This window comes from Diplotaxodon limnothrissa, linkage group LG3, assembly GCF_057381915.1.
Source record: "Diplotaxodon limnothrissa isolate DT_005_m linkage group LG3, D_limnothrissa_male_GT1.1, whole genome shotgun sequence".
In the NCBI taxonomy this organism is placed as follows: domain Eukaryota; kingdom Metazoa; phylum Chordata; class Actinopteri; order Cichliformes; family Cichlidae; genus Diplotaxodon; species Diplotaxodon limnothrissa.
In genome coordinates, this window is record NC_140598.1 from 21,493,081 (window position 1) to 21,511,083 (window position 18,003).

General features: G+C 41.2%; 2 protein-coding genes across 2 annotated transcripts; both read left to right on the plus strand.

Annotated features, from left to right (window-relative positions):
- Positions 1-881: 881 nt before the first annotated feature.
- Positions 882-6,682, plus strand: LOC146634901 (uncharacterized). Its single transcript, XM_085342851.1, has 3 exons — positions 882-1,155; positions 2,847-3,089; positions 5,552-6,682. Exons 1-3 carry the CDS (start codon positions 984-986, stop codon positions 6,484-6,486), a joined length of 1,350 nt encoding a protein of 449 aa, XP_085198977.1. The 5' UTR covers positions 882-983; the 3' UTR covers positions 6,487-6,682.
- A 3,011-nt stretch (positions 6,683-9,693) lies between these two features.
- Positions 9,694-10,851, plus strand: LOC146634902 (nuclear factor 7, brain-like). Its single transcript, XM_085349992.1, has one exon. The coding sequence runs from the start codon at positions 9,694-9,696 to the stop codon at positions 10,849-10,851; it is 1,158 nt and encodes a 385-aa protein (XP_085206118.1).
- The last annotated feature ends 7,152 nt before the right edge of the window (positions 10,852-18,003 follow it).

An 18,003-nucleotide genomic window follows, 5' to 3' on the forward strand; every position in this document is an offset into this window, starting at 1 on the left:
TTCATGAGTGTTGCGCTTATGCTTTATAGTAGAGTTTTGTTTAATAGATCACTTTTCACCAATGGTAGTAAAAGTTCCAATCTCAGCGTCCCTGCTCAGACATGATTTACTTATTTACACCCAGGAGAAAGACCTGGGTGTAATTAGCTAACTTGTACTACTTGTTAAGTTACTTTGATGTTACTCTGTAAAATGATCTGAAACACGCTGTCTCATAATAAAAACCTGAGGCTACAGCCCTACACACCAACAAATCCCTCTCCTAATGAGGACACGTGATCTTTCTCTGTTAGGTATGAACACAAAGCAAAGAAGGTGTGGCTGGAGTGTATCCCAGCTACGATGGGGCGAGATGCATGGTACACGCTGGAAAGGGCGCCATCCCGTCACTGGTTTAACACGGGGTGTCGAACTCCAGGCCTCAGGGGCCAGTGTCCTGCAGGTTTTAGATAACACCCTTGGTCAACACACCTGAATCAAATGATTAGTTCATTACCAGGCTTCTGGAGAACTTCAAGACATGTTGAGGCGGTTATTTACCTTTAAATCAGCGGTGTTGTATCAAGGACACATCTAAAACCTGCAGGACACCGGCCCTCGAGGCCTAGAGTTCGACACCAGTGGTTTAAAACATAAAGACAAACAACTATCCAGGTTTTAGGTTTAGAAAAGAACCGGTTCTGTTCGCTGTGAAATAACATAACTTAACTGGAATAAATTTAAAAACTTTGCGGAATCCCACAAAACACGCCTTTTGCTTTACTGTCCCATGCGGAGATCCGTAGGATATGAGCGCCCCACGTGACCGCTTACAGCAAACCTCAGCAGAGTAGCGACGGCGGGAGAAGAGTTGCGCGTGCGCAGACGTGGCTGCCGTCCTATGAAGCAGACCGAGCTCAAGTATCGCTCCTGTTCCTGTCGATCAAACACCAATAACACAGCGTCGCTGTCGCTTCTATCGACCCGCAGCAGCTGAAGCAGCCATGTGTTCAGCTGAGTCTCTGAGAGAGTTCATACAGGAGAGGCTGGCTGCTGTTTGCCAACAAATCTTCTGCGAGGTTCAGAAAACCATCGTCCAGTATGAGGAGGAGATCCAGCGTCAGCGCAGACTGCTGGATATCAGCCGGAGACCCGACACACACTCACACGGCTCAGGTACGGACACGTGTGCTGAGCTCAGGTTCCTCTCTGTTGATGAAGACATGAAAGCTCGTCAGCGTCTCCGGGATTTCTCTGATGTTAGCTGGGAGCAGAAAGCTGTTACCTTGGTGATTAATTTAATTTCGGACTCTAATTTGTGTAAAATATCAGACACTGGGCATCAGCTAAAGACTGCAGTCAGGTGTGTTTGGCTGTTTTTCACAGTCGTACTGAAACAATCAGTGCAGTTTGAGTTCATCTGTGAGATTATTGTTTAGCAGGAGTAAAACCCTGAAAAGAAATAAACGCCTTGATGCTGATAAAGCAGCGAGTTTAAGGCCAGCATGTAGTTCAGGTTTTTAAGTCTTGAGCTGCCCCTGATTTCCTCATATTTTGGTAAACATAAATAAAATATGTGACCTGAGGGAGGTATCTATTTCAATAGGATGGAGCTGCAGCGTATATGCAGCTGTAAGTATATAGTCAGTTCCCCCAACTGGGTAAAGCACTATAAAAAGGAAATTCATCATTGTTGTCTCCACCCAAGCTCACCACCACGGTGCATGCAAAAGTGGCAAGAAAAAGATGAGTTTCCGTGCAGCGCCTTCGCTGTCTGCAACGATATATTAAAAAAATAAAAGTAAACCACTCTCAACTACAATCAGTACACACATTGGAGCCTACTGATACAATGAAGAAAAACAACAAACAAATAAACAAAACAACATCGACAGCCACAGCTGTCACAATAATCTTCAGCTCTTTGCAGTCGAGTTAAACCAGTCTAAAACAAATTAAAACAAACACTGGTGTTTCGGGACTTCGGCCTGCAGCCAAAAATCCATCCAGGCAAAGCTGCAGCATCTTGGCAATCTGTAAATGAAAACAGGACATCACTTACACTGAACAGTTGACCACAGCAGGAATACCCCTGTTCACAAGTTAGGGTCACACCCTAATAAGTATCGGCAAGTGGTGGCGGAGTCCACTACACATTTCTCTGTAGGAATAAAACAGTGTTTCCTTCTACAAGAGTAAAAATGACTTTAAGCCTCTGCCAAACTACAGAAACTCAAGTGGGACATGTTCTGTTGCCTCAAAGGGGAAAATTACCGACAAAGGTCAGGTCTCACCTGTCACATATAAAAAGAAGAATTTGAAGCAGCTGTTCCAGAGAGTTTAGACTTTCAGTCAATTTTTTTCTTTATGCTTTTGTGGAATCAGATTAAGAATAATTAAAGAGACTAAAACACCAAATTATTTTTAATGATTTCATTATTACCATATTGTAATTTATATTTTTGATGGTACAACAGGGTAAAATGCCTGTGAAACAAAATTGATAAATTCAGTCTACAGTGTTGTTAAAGTCTTTACCCCCCTTCCTGATTTCAGAGACTGCGTCTTCTTTTGGCGTTTACTGGGTGGCTGGCATCCTCGTTGATGCATTGCTGCATCTTCTATTTCAGTCCATTATTACACTCTTAAATCTTCTCATTCCTTCATCTTTCAGGATCTTGCAAAGCTTGAAACGACCCATTAACGACCTATTAAATTAGTCAGACGATTTTGATAGTCGACGTAATCGTGACTAGTCTACTGGTGGCAGCCCTATTAGTTAGAAAGCAAAAATGAGTGAATGTGGCCTGTTGTTTGTTTTTATTAAGGAGTTTTTTCATCATCTTTTTCTCTATTTCTCTCTTCAGAATTCCAACAGCTTCATGTTTGTGGGAAAGAGGAGCCTCTGACAGAACAGCAGGTCTTTAACCAGGAGATGATCTCCAGTGTGGACCAGGAGGATCCAGAGCCTCCACAGATGAAAGAGAGACAGGAGGAGGAACTGCAGCAGCTGGGAGTGAAGCAGGAGGCTGACGGTGTCAGAACTGATGATGATTGGCTCAAACTGCTGGCGACCATCTGGAAACCCGAGATAAAGCTGCACAGAATAGGTTTGTAAAACTGGGATGATTCACAGGAAGAAATAAAGGTCAGAACTTTAACTAGAAAAATTTGCATTTCCTGCGAAAATGCAGTGTGGATGCTTTAAAGCTGAAGCTGTATGCAAAAACTAGCGGAAAAAGCTGAAAACTTGCAGAAATTGTTAAAACTTTGCAGAAGCAAAGGAACTTTGCTAAAATGGAATAACTTAGCAGAACTCTAATATCTTAGAGGAAACATAATACTTGGCAGAAATACAATAGCATAGCAGAACTTTGTTGTAACTTACCAGAAACATGATAACTTCTAAAAAATACAAGAATTTAGGAGAAATAGTATAAGATAACAGAAAGAATGTATTTAGCCAAAAATACTTAAACATTACAGAAACACTATGATTTAGAAAAATAGTACAACAGAGCAGAAATGCTGTGATTTACCAGAGACACTGTGATGAACTATGAATATTGTAATTTTAAATCAATACTATGTTTCAGCACAAATACTCTGGTTTAGCACAAATATTATAACATAGCAGAAATACAATTATATAGCAGAAATGCTATATTTAGAAAGAAAAATATAATATAGTAGAAATACTATGATTTAGCAGAAATACTACAATATAGCATAATAACAATGATTTAGAACAAATACTATGATTGAGCAGAATAGCAATAACTTAAGTGAAAATACTGGAAAAGTAAAATGACAAGATGAAAAAAAACAGAACATGGTTAAGTTCCCTCAAAACTAATTTTTGTTCACCTGTGAAAAAAAAAAAAAGAGCCTGGGAGCTGCTAAATTTGAATCCACAGAGGCTGTGTACTTTTTCCTGCCAAAACAGGTGCACACACGCAGCACAGAGACAGGATTTTTGCAGTCTATTTCTCATAGTGAGGACTCCCCTCAAACAAATGACCACAATTTCCTAACTGTATTGGCCAGAACGGTCATTTTTACGCCGTTTTGTTCAGAAGAGATGGGGGAATCGTCAAGTGTTGACAATTTATCATTAAAATATGAATTTTTAGAGATATATGACATCGATGACTTGTTGGCTTAGAAGCCACAAAGGCCCCAATATGCAAATTTGAATGCCTCAGCCCACATATATGATTGGCTGGGAAGCCGTGCAGACCCTGATTTGTAAATTTGAATGTCTCAGTCCTCACAGAGGATTGGCTGCCTGGGGACCTGGCAGAAATGTATAGAAATACTATGATTAAGCATAAATACTACATTTAGCAGAAATACTGTATTAAGCACAAATCCTATAAAAAGCAGAAATACTATATTAAGCAATATAAATATCCTATAAAAATCCTATAAAAAGCAAAAATACTGTACTATGATTTGGTAGAAAAACTATAATTAATCAGAAATACTATATTTAGCACAAATCTTATAAAACAGCAGAAATGCTATGATTTAGCGCAATAGTAATAAGTTAAACAGAAAAATTGGAAAAGCAAAATGGACAGCTGAAAAAATGCTGAACATGCTGAGGGTCCCTCAAATATACTTGTTAAATGAAAAAAAATCAGCAAAAAAACCCATATAACAGCCACACAATCACAAATATGGACACATATGGAAACACACATGCACAGAGAGAGAGACACACAAGATCCAAGAATGGAATGTGCAGTTTTTTGCGCTATTGGGGGTCTGGGGACCCAGAACCGGTCAGTATCTGGTGTGACCACCATTTGCCTCATGCAGTGCAACACATCGTCGCATGGAGTCTATCAGATTGTCAATTGTGGCCTGTGGAATGTTGGTCCACTCCACGTCAATGGCTGTGCGAGGTTGTTGGATATTCGTGGGAACTGGTACACGCTGTCGTATACGCCGGTCAAGCACATCCCGAACATGCTCAATGGGTGACATGTCCGGTGAGTATGCTGGCCATGCAAGAACTGGGACATTCTCAGCTGCCATCTGCCCTGAACAATGTGAACCATGATTCATCCGTGAAGCGCACACCTCTCCAACGTGCCAGACGCCATCGAATGTGAGCATTTGCCCACACAAGTCTGTTACGGCGACGAGCTGGAGTCAGGTCAAGACCTGGTTGACATTCCTGTTGTCAGCATGCCAATTGCACGCTCCCTCATTGCTTGTGGCATCTGTGGCATTTTGCTGTGAGACAAAACTGCACATTCCAGGGTGGCCTTTTGTTGTGGGCAGTCTGAGGTACACCTGTGCACTACTCATGATGTCAGATCAGCATCCTGATGTGGCACACCTGTGAGATGGGATGGATTATCTCAATATAGCAGATGTGCCCACTACCACACATTTGGACTGATTTGTGACCACTGTTTGGGAGGGATGGTTATATTGTGTATCTGGGATGAATTTTAGGTCTCTACGTCCATCCCATGGGGAATGGGAGCAGTAACAAAGGTGTTGCGTTTATATTTTTGTTGAGTGTATATAAAAAAAATGTTTTCATTTGTCTCTTCAGACCTTCAACGACTAAATGTCTGTGAGGACGAGGTGGAGAAGGAGGAACCTCTCACAAACCAGGAAAACTATAACGAGGAGAGGAGCTCCAGTGTGGACCAGGAGGACCCAGACCCTCCACAGATTAATGAGGAACAGGAGGATCTCTGCAGCAGTCAGAAGGGAGAGCAGCTGGGAGTGAGGCAGGAGACTGATACCTTCATGGTGACTCCTGCTTATGAGGAAAGTGACCACAGTGAAGCAGAACCAAACAGTGAGCAAATCTCTCACAGCTCTGGTGAAGCAGAGAGCCAAGATCAGGAAGAAAGTCAGCATGTGGACTCATCTGAAAATGCAGAGGTGAAGACAATCAGACGTCGCAAAAAGAAAAGTGACATTAATAAAGTGGAAAATCCTGCTCTGTCAGAGAGTCAGGGTCAAAGTGGGGCAAGAAAAAAGACTGAACAATGTGACATCTGTGGGAAAAGTTTTCAGTTTAAATCACGCCTGACTGCACACGTGAGACGTCACACAGGTGAGAAACCGTATTCTTGTAGCACCTGTGATAAAACGTTTGTCCTTAGATCCCTACTAAACGCTCATGTAAGAGTTCACACAGGTGAGAAGGCATTTTTGTGTAGCACCTGTGGGAAAGCATTCACTTCCAACTCACAATTGACCACTCACACAAGAGTTCACACAGGTGAGAAGCCATATTCTTGTAGCACCTGTGGTAAAACCTTTAACTGTGCAACCTACCTGAAGAAACATGTCAGAGTTCACACAGGTGAGAAACCTTATCCTTGTAGCACCTGTGGGAAACAATTTAGTCAATGGATACACATGAATCGTCACATGAGGCGTCACACAGGTGAGAAGCCATATAGCTGCAGCACTTGTGGGAAAAGATTCCCTTACCAATCAGGATTGAAAGTTCACATGAATACACACAGGTGACACGGTTATGTGAAGGCTGCAGAATCTGTGGGAAAAGATTTTGTTAAATAGACACGTGATAATTTATGTTGCTTAAAAGTGTTATATTTAGAAAATGTGGGACAGAGTCATAGCAGTGTGTAGAGCTCACACTGACCAGGAGTCAAATCACTGCAACACCCGAGTGAAAAGATGACCGATATTCAAATTAGCATTTTCTGTCCAGAGTAGTAAAAACTCTCAGCATTCTTTATAAAGTTCATTACATTATTCTTATAGTTGTATCAGAGAAACCCTGATGTTACATTTAATGATGGTTAAAGTTCAGTGTGCTCCTTTTCTATAGAAAAGTACATTTTTACATTTAGAGAACATGCACCAGAAAAGTCATTCAATTTGTGTTTGGTTGTTTATTTGTGTGTTGTAACAATGCTTTTTGACAATAAATCCTATACCATTGCAAAGTCTATTTATTTCTCTTTAAATGGAAGCACATTTATAAGGAAAATTTTATTCATGGGTTGAGCAGCAGAGTTGAGAATGTAGATTGCATCCACGACAAACAGCTTATTCTGCTATTGTGTCATAATTTTTAGCTTCCAGAAGACCAGGTGCTGAAAATCAGGTGCCTGATCGGCTCCTGACTAGCAGAATCTGTTATAGCAGTTAGACAGATCTAGCAACTTCAACCTGTTATTCCACAAAACCAAGTTTCAGCATTATTTGCAGTGAGACAAAGTACTTTTTGTGCTTAGTTGATTTATTTCAGCAAGAAATATAAATTAATCAACTTGTACAGATACAGCAAAATCACTGAAGGGGTCCTCACCGATTACCGGCTGATGGGCCACCGTAATGATATCCATGTCTATGACAAGGAAGATGCAAGCATGACTAATGATGACGCTGAGAAAAAACAGTGGTAATGTCTTATGTATTCAGCAGGGGGAGCAGTGTTGACATTCATTTACAGGCTTGCAACATTATTTATTTATAATTGTTACATTTGTTCAGGAATCTCATTCTGACAGAATCATAACGTTGAGACTATTGAAGCCTCACAACAACAGTCCCCTCGTAGCACTTTACATTATAAGGCAAAGACCCTAAAATAAAACGGAGAAAGACTTTAATAATCAGATGAGCTGTTATGAAGAAAAGCTTTTGCAACAGTGGGAAGGAAAAACTCCCTTTTAACAGGAAGAAGCATCGAGCAGAACCAGGCCTGGGGTGAGGCGGCCATCCTCGATCATATCAGGATAAACACACTCCGTAGAAGACAGCCAGAGATGAATAATAACTAATGATTAAATGCATAGAGATTCATAACCACATAGTGGGCGAATAGCGCTCAGTGCATCATGGGAATCCCCCACCAGCCTGTGCCTATTGAGGCATAACTAAAGGAGGATTCAGGGTCAGGAGCAGTTATGTACAGCTACTTTTAATACTACTGATATTTATTTAGACTCTTTCTCTCTGATTGATCTTTATGAGTTAACTTCAATAATTACTTCCTCCAAATCATCAATGTGTCTTTTAAGTCCCAAGGCTGCTTAAAGAAGTCGTAACATTAATGAATGATTCAGTTCTGCATATGATGAATCTGTCCCCGTTACTGGACTCACATGTCCTCAGCCAGAATCTCTGAACAGGTCTGCAGAACCAGATGGCATCCCTACAGTTCACAGCACAGTGTGTGCACTGTGCAGTGAGTTCGTATGTTTGAGTGTTTGGAACATCCTTTGTCCAGTCCCCAAACCTTTGATTCAGAAAACTGATCAGAGGTTCGCACAAACTCTATTCAACCCCCCCCCCCCCAATTGTGCTCCAGTCAAATTTGATTGATTTAAAGGTTTTATCTCTGAAATAACTCTCTGGATAACTGTTTTTGTCATGTAATTGGATTGCACTGTCAGGCCTCAACCCTGACCTGACCAAGTTGGGTGTATCACCTGAAAGCTAAGCTTCTGCTCGTCTAGCTCTTAGGGTCACTGAGGCACACAACTGACCACATAAAGCTGGAACTCTCTTAGGGGAAAAATTGAAAAATTAAAGAACAAACAAATAAAATAAAATATTGCTCATCAGATTATAACAGCTAAAAACATGAAATTTGCATTAATTGGATGACCTTTATCAAATATATTTGAAGACAACAATAACACCTCTCACTGTTTTGTCATGAAAGACGCAATGTGGCAAAATGTTGTAATAAAACTATTACAACAACTAACATCTGAGTAGAAAAGGGTTTTTTTTAACTGTAAAAAACATATTTAACAAATTATTTTCATAACTTTTCTTAATGCACGCTCAATCACCCAGGTAAGTAAAAACCCAAAAGTCTTGATCAAAGACCACTGATCGATAGTTTTTGATTGATGGCTGTGACAATTTGAATATTAATGATCACAAAGCTGAGGTTACAGCCTATTGTTAGTCTATGGGTGGGTTTTAGTTATTGTGCAAATGTACTGTTTATAAGATTTGGGGAAACCTCCAGTCAGTTGATACTGAAGAAGTCACTTGGATGAGTGACGAAACATTTCTCTGACTAAAAACGCTACGTCCAGATGAACAGATCCAACCTTTTTGTAATTTTCTGAACTGAATGACCGAGTTTTTATCGAGGTATTCTTCTGTTTTAATTGCACGTGATTCACGATGAAATGCTTTGCTTACTTTGCAACAAAAACAACACTATCAAAGCTGCCCAAAGAGGCTATTCATACAATGAATTATATAAATGCAGTTTGTTCATGCCTCTATACTGTAAATTATCCACCAAAGCAGAAAAAAGCAACATCATGTTTTCATGCTCCTGCAGCACATTGATGCTAAACGTTCTCAAACAGCTGATTTCATGCACTGACCTGTGCAAGTGAAATGAGATAAACGCTGTTAATCAATAACTTTTGCAGCTTCTGGCAGTCTGAACTTTGGAATAAAACACACTCTGAGTTGTAAGGGCTGTAACAACAACACTGGAATCACACTCACATTTGGTCCAAACTAGCAGCTTCCTCTGAGTGAGTCCAGCTACAGGAGAGAAAAGTGGAAAACTCCAACACTGCTGCTTCAAGCTGCTGACGCTCCACACACTGAATGTGAGTTTGAGCAAAAACACGACTCAAAGGAAGTTTCAATGAAGGTGGTAGAGGAGGGAGGGGAGCCAGGACTGACTGTACTTCCTGTCTGCTGTTTTCAGCTTCACTCGCAGACTCAATGGCTTCCAGATCAGAGGAGGATCTCTGCTGTACGGTCTGTCAGGAGGTCTTCAGAGAGCAGAGCAGAGTGCCAGTGTGTCACATCTGCAGAGACTCAGAAAAACACACCAATCACAGATTCAGACCCATCGATGAAGCTGCACAACAACACAAGAAGGAACTTCAGGAAACTCTGGAGCCCTTAAAGAAGAAGTTAAATGTTTGCAAACGAGTTCAAGTGAAGTTTGATCAAACAGCAGAACACATTAAGGTCCAGGCCCGACACACAGAGAGGCAGATTAAGGAGCAGTTTAAGAAGCTTCACCAGTTTCTAGCAGAGGAAGAGAAGGCCAGGCTGGCTGCACTGAGGGAGGAAGAGGAGCAGAAGAGTGGGATGATGAAGGAGAAGATGGAGGCTCTGAGCAGAGAGATAGCAGCTCTTTCAGACACAGTCAGAGCCACAGAGGAGGAGCTGAGAGCTGAAGACGTCTCATTCCTGCACAACTACAAGGCTGCAGTGGAAAGAGTCCAGCGCTGCCCCCTGCTGGATGATCCACAGCTGCCCTCAGGAGCTCTGATAGACCAGGCCAAACACCTGGGCAACCTGACCTTCAACATCTGGAACAAGATGAAGGACATGGTCTCCTACACTCCTCTCATTCTGGACCCAAACACTGCTCATCCAGAACTCATCCTGTCTGAAGATCTGACCAGTGTGAGACGAGGAGGAGAGAAGCAGCAGCTTCCTGATAATCCAGAGAGATTTGATTATTACAGCTCTGTCCTGGGCTCTGAGGGCTTTAACTCAGGGACTCACAGCTGGGATGTTGAAGTTGGAGACAGTACATGGTGGGGACTGGGTGTGTTAGCAGAGTCTGTGCAGAGGAAACAAAGCATACTCTCTGGATTATGGATAATATGGTTTGGGGAAGATAAATACTCAGCATGGTCTCCATTAGCAGGATCCACTGCTCTCTCAGCACAGATGATCCAAAGGATCAGAGTGAATCTGGACTGGAACAGAGGAAAGCTGTCGTTCTCTGATCCTGATACTAACACACACATACACACCTTCACACACACTTTCACTGACAGGATGTTCCCATACATTAGCACTGATGTTGAAGTGAAAGTGTTGACGTTGAAGGTGTCACTGTCAGTGGAGCAGATGAGTTGAGAATGATGATATTTCTGTTTTTCCTTTTTTTCCTTTTAAAAATCCAGTTCTGTCTGGCAGCCTTTGCAATCAGAATTATGATCTGAATGCACTGTTGTGCCAAACACATTTTGCTTTTCCAAATCAGCTCTGTATATTCTCTATGGGCTCCCCTTTTTTAAGGTTTAACTGTTTATTTCGTCTATCCATGCTATTTTGGTTATTACAATATATGTTGTATAGAGTATGATCCTGTCTACGGCAGGGCAAGAAGGAAAAAGGGAAGAGGCCCTAGATGGCCAAAGGGTGACAGCCCTAGAGGGCCAGTCGATGAGCAGCAGATCCCACTATAGGTGAGAGCCGAGACCAGGGTCCCAGTGCTCCATGTGCTGAAGAACTGCCCAGTACACAAGACAGTTACCTCCTGACATGGAAGAGCTCAAAGCCACCCCTGGCCACCAAGGGAGCCGGTGAACTACCACACCACAATGTCCAACCACCGGCCCTGGAACCAACAAGTAAAAATGCCCAAGGTGAAGCGGTCAAAAGTCTGGCTGTACTTCACAGCAAAAGATGCAAACTCAGCAGCCTGCAACAAGTGCTTTAAGCTGATACTGTGCAAAGGAGGTGACACCTTGAATCTGATGACGAACCTGGCGATGTATAGTGCTTTTTTTTTTAAAGCCGAGAAATGCGCCGTATTTGATAGCTTGCTGCGAGACCTCACACCGAGCACATCTGCTGCGGGTGGGTTGCCTGTTATCAGACCCGGAGTTAGCAACATCCCCCAAAAACCCGAAGAGGAGAGTCCTGGCCCCTAGCCCTGCCAGTGTAGCAGAAATGATGAGGATGATGATGCAGCAGCAGCTGTTCTTCTCTGCATGAGTAGCTTAATGTTGTTCGTGTGTAATTTACGTTGAGTACGCTAACCACGTTATTACATTAATGCACGTAAGGTGAACTAGCAAACACCGTCGTAGTTACATGCGGCTGTCTTCTTGTTTGATGGCAGATACTCCCTTCACCCTGGACAAAAAGGCTAAAATGACCAAAGAAAAAGTGGAAAACGGCTAAACATGAGAGGTTTTTGGACAAAGTTTGTGTTTTTCCCATTGATTAAGCACTGCTTCCAGCCAAGAGTGATACCATATATGCCCCATAGCTGCAGAAAAGGCTAACATTGTTATCTTTTTACAAAAAAACAGCTGAACATGAGAGGTTTTAGGACAAAGTTTGTGTTCTCCATTCTTTAAGCACCGGCACCGTTTCAAAAGTACCGGTTTGGCACCGGTATCGGATAAAACTTAAACGATACCCATCCCTACCCAGAAGTGGCGAGCCAGGAAATAACTCCTCCCATCACAGAGAGTAGACTATAGTGTGTAGATGAGTCCCACATCTTGGGGCTGTGACTGTGTCACAACACCAGAAAGGAAGAAGACACACTAGTCTGGGTCTGGGACAAGCTGCACTCAGCACTGGTTACTCCCTCACATGGACACCCCATCCCATCCCACACAATGGGCCTGCAGGCACCTAGAAGAGGTCAGCCACCCAACTAGAGACAAGGACCCACCACCACAAGCACTCCAGGCCCCACACACCAAGATCGCTAGGCAGCACCCACCCCAGTCCCCCACCACCACGAACTGAGGCAGAAACCCAGACACTCCAAAACTACAACCACAGCTCTTTAGGGTCCAGGAAGCCGCCAGACCTCTAAGTTTCAGAGAATGCCTTAATTCACTATTAAGGAACCCAGGCAAATGAGACCACCCCTATTAAATAATAGGATGAATCAGTGGGGACCAGAGAGAAACGAATAAACGCAGTTCATCTTTTGAGGAGGAAAACACTATCTACAGACTGATGTGATCTAGAAATAAATGTAAATATTGATTGATACACAAACTTTTTTTTTTATTTAACAGTTTTCTTAGTGATGCATAACAAAGTAAGGAGTATAAGTGATGTATTTAGTTGTGTAGTTACTGATGTCACCTAAGATGCACACTTTGGGTGAGGTTGGGATACTGCAACTAAACCATGTGGAGAAGTCTTCACACATCCTCTGCCAGAACATCTAGAAAGGCGTGCAGGACCATATAGCTTGCATATAGTTCTCAGCAGAGTTGTCTTTGCAATGGGTGCATATGTTTGAGTGTGTAAGGCCCATTTGGGACAGCCTTTGTCCTGTAAGTTTGGGCTTTCACTCATTTTGAAGGTATTGAGCACATACAGACATTTTACTCTGGATTAATGAAAAGATCTTGCTCCCACTTTACGGTTGAGACAGAAATTGATGAATCAATTTTAAATGAAAGCTTTTGATATTTTGATAGCCATTTGAGGGCACAGATATTTACACATCTTTAGGTATAGATATTTCTAGATTCAATTGATTGGGATTAAAATTTTCCGGTATGTCTCATTTCAGTTGCTGATATTTAAGAAATGTGTTTGTTGATGATTCCATATCTGGATACAACTTCTTGAAATGAAATAAACTTTCCATTTTGTATAACATGTTCAAGATTTTGTATCCCTTTCTCAATGAACAATGATGATACTTCTAATGTTGTTTCCTGTCAGTGAGTTGAAGCTGTTAAACTGCAGCTGTCCTCCTGCTGCCTCGTTGTTCCAAAGCTCTTTGTTTCTCTTTTAGTTTCACTGTTTCTTTCTGTTTCTGCTGTCCACCTTTTCACATGGAAAATCATTTCACTGTTTCTCACTGAATGACTCCCCAAACTAGATTTGAAATTCTATCAAGTTTCTAATCATTACAAGTGATTCATGTTTCTATTTGATGTGTAAATGGAGATGATTTAGTTTGCTGGGATATGGACTGACATGTGTTGAATGGGAGGAGCAGTTTGTTGTTGTCTTCTTGTCTGTTTATGACAACAATAAATATGTTGTTGAAACAATGATTCATGTTTAACTCCATATATGAAATGTTTCTGATCTTTGAATTCTGTTTGATTAAAGACTTTCTTCATGACACAAATGAGATTTCAGTGTATTAATAGAACTAAATAAGCTCAGAGTTGAAAGGCTGGAGTATTATGTACGTGCTTCACTGTCAGGATCTTCAGGGGGATTCAAAGGGAAACATCAAACTGCTGTAATGAGATAAACTAGTTGGGCTGAACACACTTATCTGTAGTTTGTCTCCATCCAGGATCATCAGAATATAATGAACATGTGTGAAGAGCCACAAAATGCTGCTGCCCTCTCAGCATGATGAGCTCCAGCCTTTGTTAGCAGGACAACAGGAAACATGAGACAACTTTCAGAGACAGTAACCAACTGTGGCCACAAGATGGCAGCAGCTGATCTGAGATCCTTTATGTTAGCACAGAAATATTAGCTTCTGTCATGACTGATGAAGTTACTAGTTAATAAAGTTTCCAGTAAAGTGTTTAATCGCAGCCACAGATTGACAGCAAATATCTCGATTAGCTTCAGTGCATCTATAATAAATATGTGCAAGTTTCAGTGCTTCGTTTAAACTGTATGATACTTATACTGACCCAGGGTCAGTGTAAAATACAATCCCAGCTGTGTGAACAAAGCCTGGCTCCTTTAATCCTGCATGACAAACCTCAGGATGCAGGTTATTATTACTCTTTCCTGCTGGCACACCTGTCACACCTGAGAGTCAGCTAGAAACTTACAGTGACGTGGACATCATGCAAAGACTGCCAGACTCTGTAATACTGCAAATGATCAGTGACTCAAGTTAACACTAAACTTTAAATGGTACCTCTGTGTCTCTGTGTGTGTGCTGAACATTTAGAATCGGCGTTTCAGTCAGGCTGCATCAGCTGAAATATGTAAATAATAATATTTTTTATTCAGGTGTGGGGAAAATACATAAGACTGCAGTGAAGCGATGTACCAGATTAATACCTGGAAATCCTGTTTGGCTTTTGTCATTTTAATTCTCTTCTCTGTTTTCCAGAACAGTTCTCCACAGTCGCTGTCCACATGGGTCAGTGGGACCAAGAAGCACTCTGCTAATGTGGGACTCTGACCAGCAACATCCAGCAAGACCCAGACAGCGTTTTCTATCTCCCAGCTGGAGTTTTTTGTTTGTCTGTGACTGGAGAGTCAGATTTTTGTTGAGCTTCACACTTGCAGAGTTAAGTCAGTTTGCAGAGATCCCTCCCACCCTGGCTTTTATGTGCTAGATTTCTTATCTGAAACAGTAATATTTCAGTGACTGCTGCTTATACCACAGGTTAATACACTCTACTGATCCCTGATAGGAGAATCATCACCTGTGCCAACAAAGAAGCCTGGTGGATGTTTGTTTACAGTCTGATGATGGGACATCATGCTCTGCATCTTCAAAGTTTGTCTCTTGATTATCATTCATACACAGTAATTTGAAGTATGCTTATATATAGTAGAGCAGCACTCCAGGGCAAAAAAATATATTTAAAAATATTTATCACGATATATATTTGAGAATTTGCGATAACGATATAACTGACAACATAACTGACACTAGACAAAATACTTTACAACTCCACAACTTTATTAGTGCAAAAAAACCCATCAATGTATTTTCACTTAAACAAGCAGCTGTTTTTTATGTGCATTAAAGTTATATAAAAATTTAACAGTGCAAATGCAAAATCCTTGCTGACATTTTAACCAAAAGGCATTTCCAGTGGAAATTGGCCGACATACTCAGCATAACCATGTATAATATGCACAAAACTTAAAGTGAGGTTAAACACACACAATGCAATAATATTACGTTGAAGCACAGTACGTATCACTCCGCGAGGCTCCCGACTACGGTAGCCGTAATGCTCCAACAATCCATCAAGCAGTGCGGTTGCGTAGCTTAGCAAAGTCATGCTAAAACATTTTTGACAGATTTTTGAGTGCCCTGTGCCACCTAAAATCTGTTCGGAAAGGAAGGTTACCCATATTCTATCGCGATATTTCATTTTTTTTTATCATTGCCTAACATTATACCGGTATTACTATGAACGGTATGATATGGCCCAGCCCTAATATCTAACATAACTGGGCCAACCTGGTAATCTTCCTTTATGGAGGCTGTTTGAGTGTTGTGTGGTGAAAAAAGTGGACTAGTCGGCAGGATGCGAGTACAGATGCAGGAGAACTCTATCAGTGAGTTAACAGCACATCACTGCATCACACACCAGAAAACACTGTGTGGTAAAGTCCTAAAAAACGCCTTAACGCCCACTCACATCCTGGGCCATCTGACCTCAGGAAATCACATGATAGGGTGGGGCCAGGTTTCACAATGAGCTCGCCCGAAACTCTGGCTGATTGTGACACACACACATTTTCACACCTTGGCTCATGTGATTAGGTAGAGAATCATCAGGGGGTCCTTTGTCCCTGTTTGTGGGGGAAACTCTTTTAAATCTGGGACTCTCCACCATTTGACCTTAGAACTGAAGAAGCTTCTCGGATGAGAGTTGAAACGTCTTCAAACAACTTAAAGAAGTCCAGACGCTTTTCTTTGCAAGCTCCTTAGATTAAACAAGAAGATGTGTCCAAACTTTTGACTGGTTTTGTTGGTTTGCAGCTAATAAAATACAGGTTATGCAAACCAAACAAGCCAGACAGAAAGTGATGCTTGCAATGTATGATTATTACTTACTTGTGTTTCTGAACATGAACACAACAAGCAGGATTCTCTGGTACTCTGCTTAAAACTGTGGGTAATTCTTAGGCTTTCTGCTCTCCAAATAAATTAACAGTCATAGTGGTACCTTTGAGATTTATTTTAACACCCTGGTTCAAAAATATTGCGCTGTGAAAGGGACACTCCAAATCCATCAACTGGTACATGTCCAGCAAATAAGTGTATAGGGAATAAACCAGTAAAATTTACAGGAAAGAACTGAAATCATTAAAATCACATTTTTTTTAAGTATGCAGTCCAGAGTGTTGTTACTAAAACTGTTGTTAATGTGACATCATGTGGAGTGTACAACATAGTGCAACCTAAAAATATGCAGAAGTAGTTTCTACCTTGTCGAATGATCTGAGAGAAGATGACTGTTTAGTTTATTTAGATTGCTCCCAGAGGTGCGTTCATGAAACTCCAACATCAGAATATTACCCTTTTTCTAATCTTGAGCTAATTGAGAGAGCATGAACTCTCCTCCATGAAGCAAATTGAAGTTTTCAGCAGAAACAAAATAAACTAAATAGTAGGAATTTAAGTAGGAATACACTTCCCTATAAGGTACGAGGACAGGACTTAAAAAGCAACGTCCAAAGAATGTCTTTGAAACACCTTCATCAAGCCTGCAGAACACTTAAAAAAGAAAAACTAGGTCCAAGTCTGGCCCCTCTTATACAAAATATAGAGAAATTATATAAGAGTTTAAAGAAATTAAATAATTCAAACATTAAGTTGGAACCCAACAGAAGAAATGAAGGACGTGCTCATAAGGCAAAGACCCTAAAAAATACTGAGAAAATCATCTATAGCAGCCTGCTGGGGGATTCCCATGACGCCTATTGCAGCGTAACTAAAGGAGGATTCAGGGTCAGGAGCAGTTACGTACAGCTACTTTTAATGATATTTATTTAGTCTCTTTCTCTCTGATTGATCTTTCTGAGTTAACTTCAATAATTACTGTCAGAAGAAGAGACAGTTTCTAGTGTGCACTCTGTCTACTAACTAGGTGTCCTTGGCCTGAGTGGTTTAAAACTGGAAAAGGCCCCACAATTGAACCTCACAGCATTTTCATTTGTTCAGAATTACAGATGGTTTGTTAGCAGTTTCTATCCTGTCATAATAAAGCTGTGCCTATAAGGCATCTGGATTTCTGCTGTGATGAGGCTGGGCTGCTGTGTTGCAAACTGTGCCCCATCACAGCAGCCTCATATTTGACCATCCATACTGTATTAGACTTCATGTAAAGACGTTTTTACAGCTAAGAAGAGTCTGATGGTGTCAACAATAAGAACATATTGAAATGTAGTTCTCTGATTGAGCGTGTTAGACCTTCTACTTTATTTTTAGAAGAAAGTCTTTACCTCCTTTTTCAAACACAGGTTAATTCATTGCAGGTACAAGTGGGTTTGTTTAAATAACAAAGTGAGATTAATTTATTTTATAGTGTATGGGACAGCCGGCAGGAGTATGCAGGTGTAGCCTCAGGGAGC

Bases quoted from the DNA above. Each gene is read 5' to 3' on its own strand.
- LOC146634901 (XM_085342851.1), top strand. From the start codon at position 984: ATGTGTTCAGCTGAGTCTCTGAGAGAGTTCATACAGGAGAGGCTGGCT. The intron at 1,156-2,846 runs GTACGGACACGT...TTCTCTCTTCAG, and splicing joins CACACACTCACACGGCTCAG to AATTCCAACAGCTTCATGTT. The intron at 3,090-5,551 runs GTTTGTAAAACT...TTGTCTCTTCAG, and splicing joins GATAAAGCTGCACAGAATAG to ACCTTCAACGACTAAATGTC.
- LOC146634902 (XM_085349992.1), top strand. From the start codon at position 9,694: ATGGCTTCCAGATCAGAGGAGGATCTCTGCTGTACGGTCTGTCAGGAG.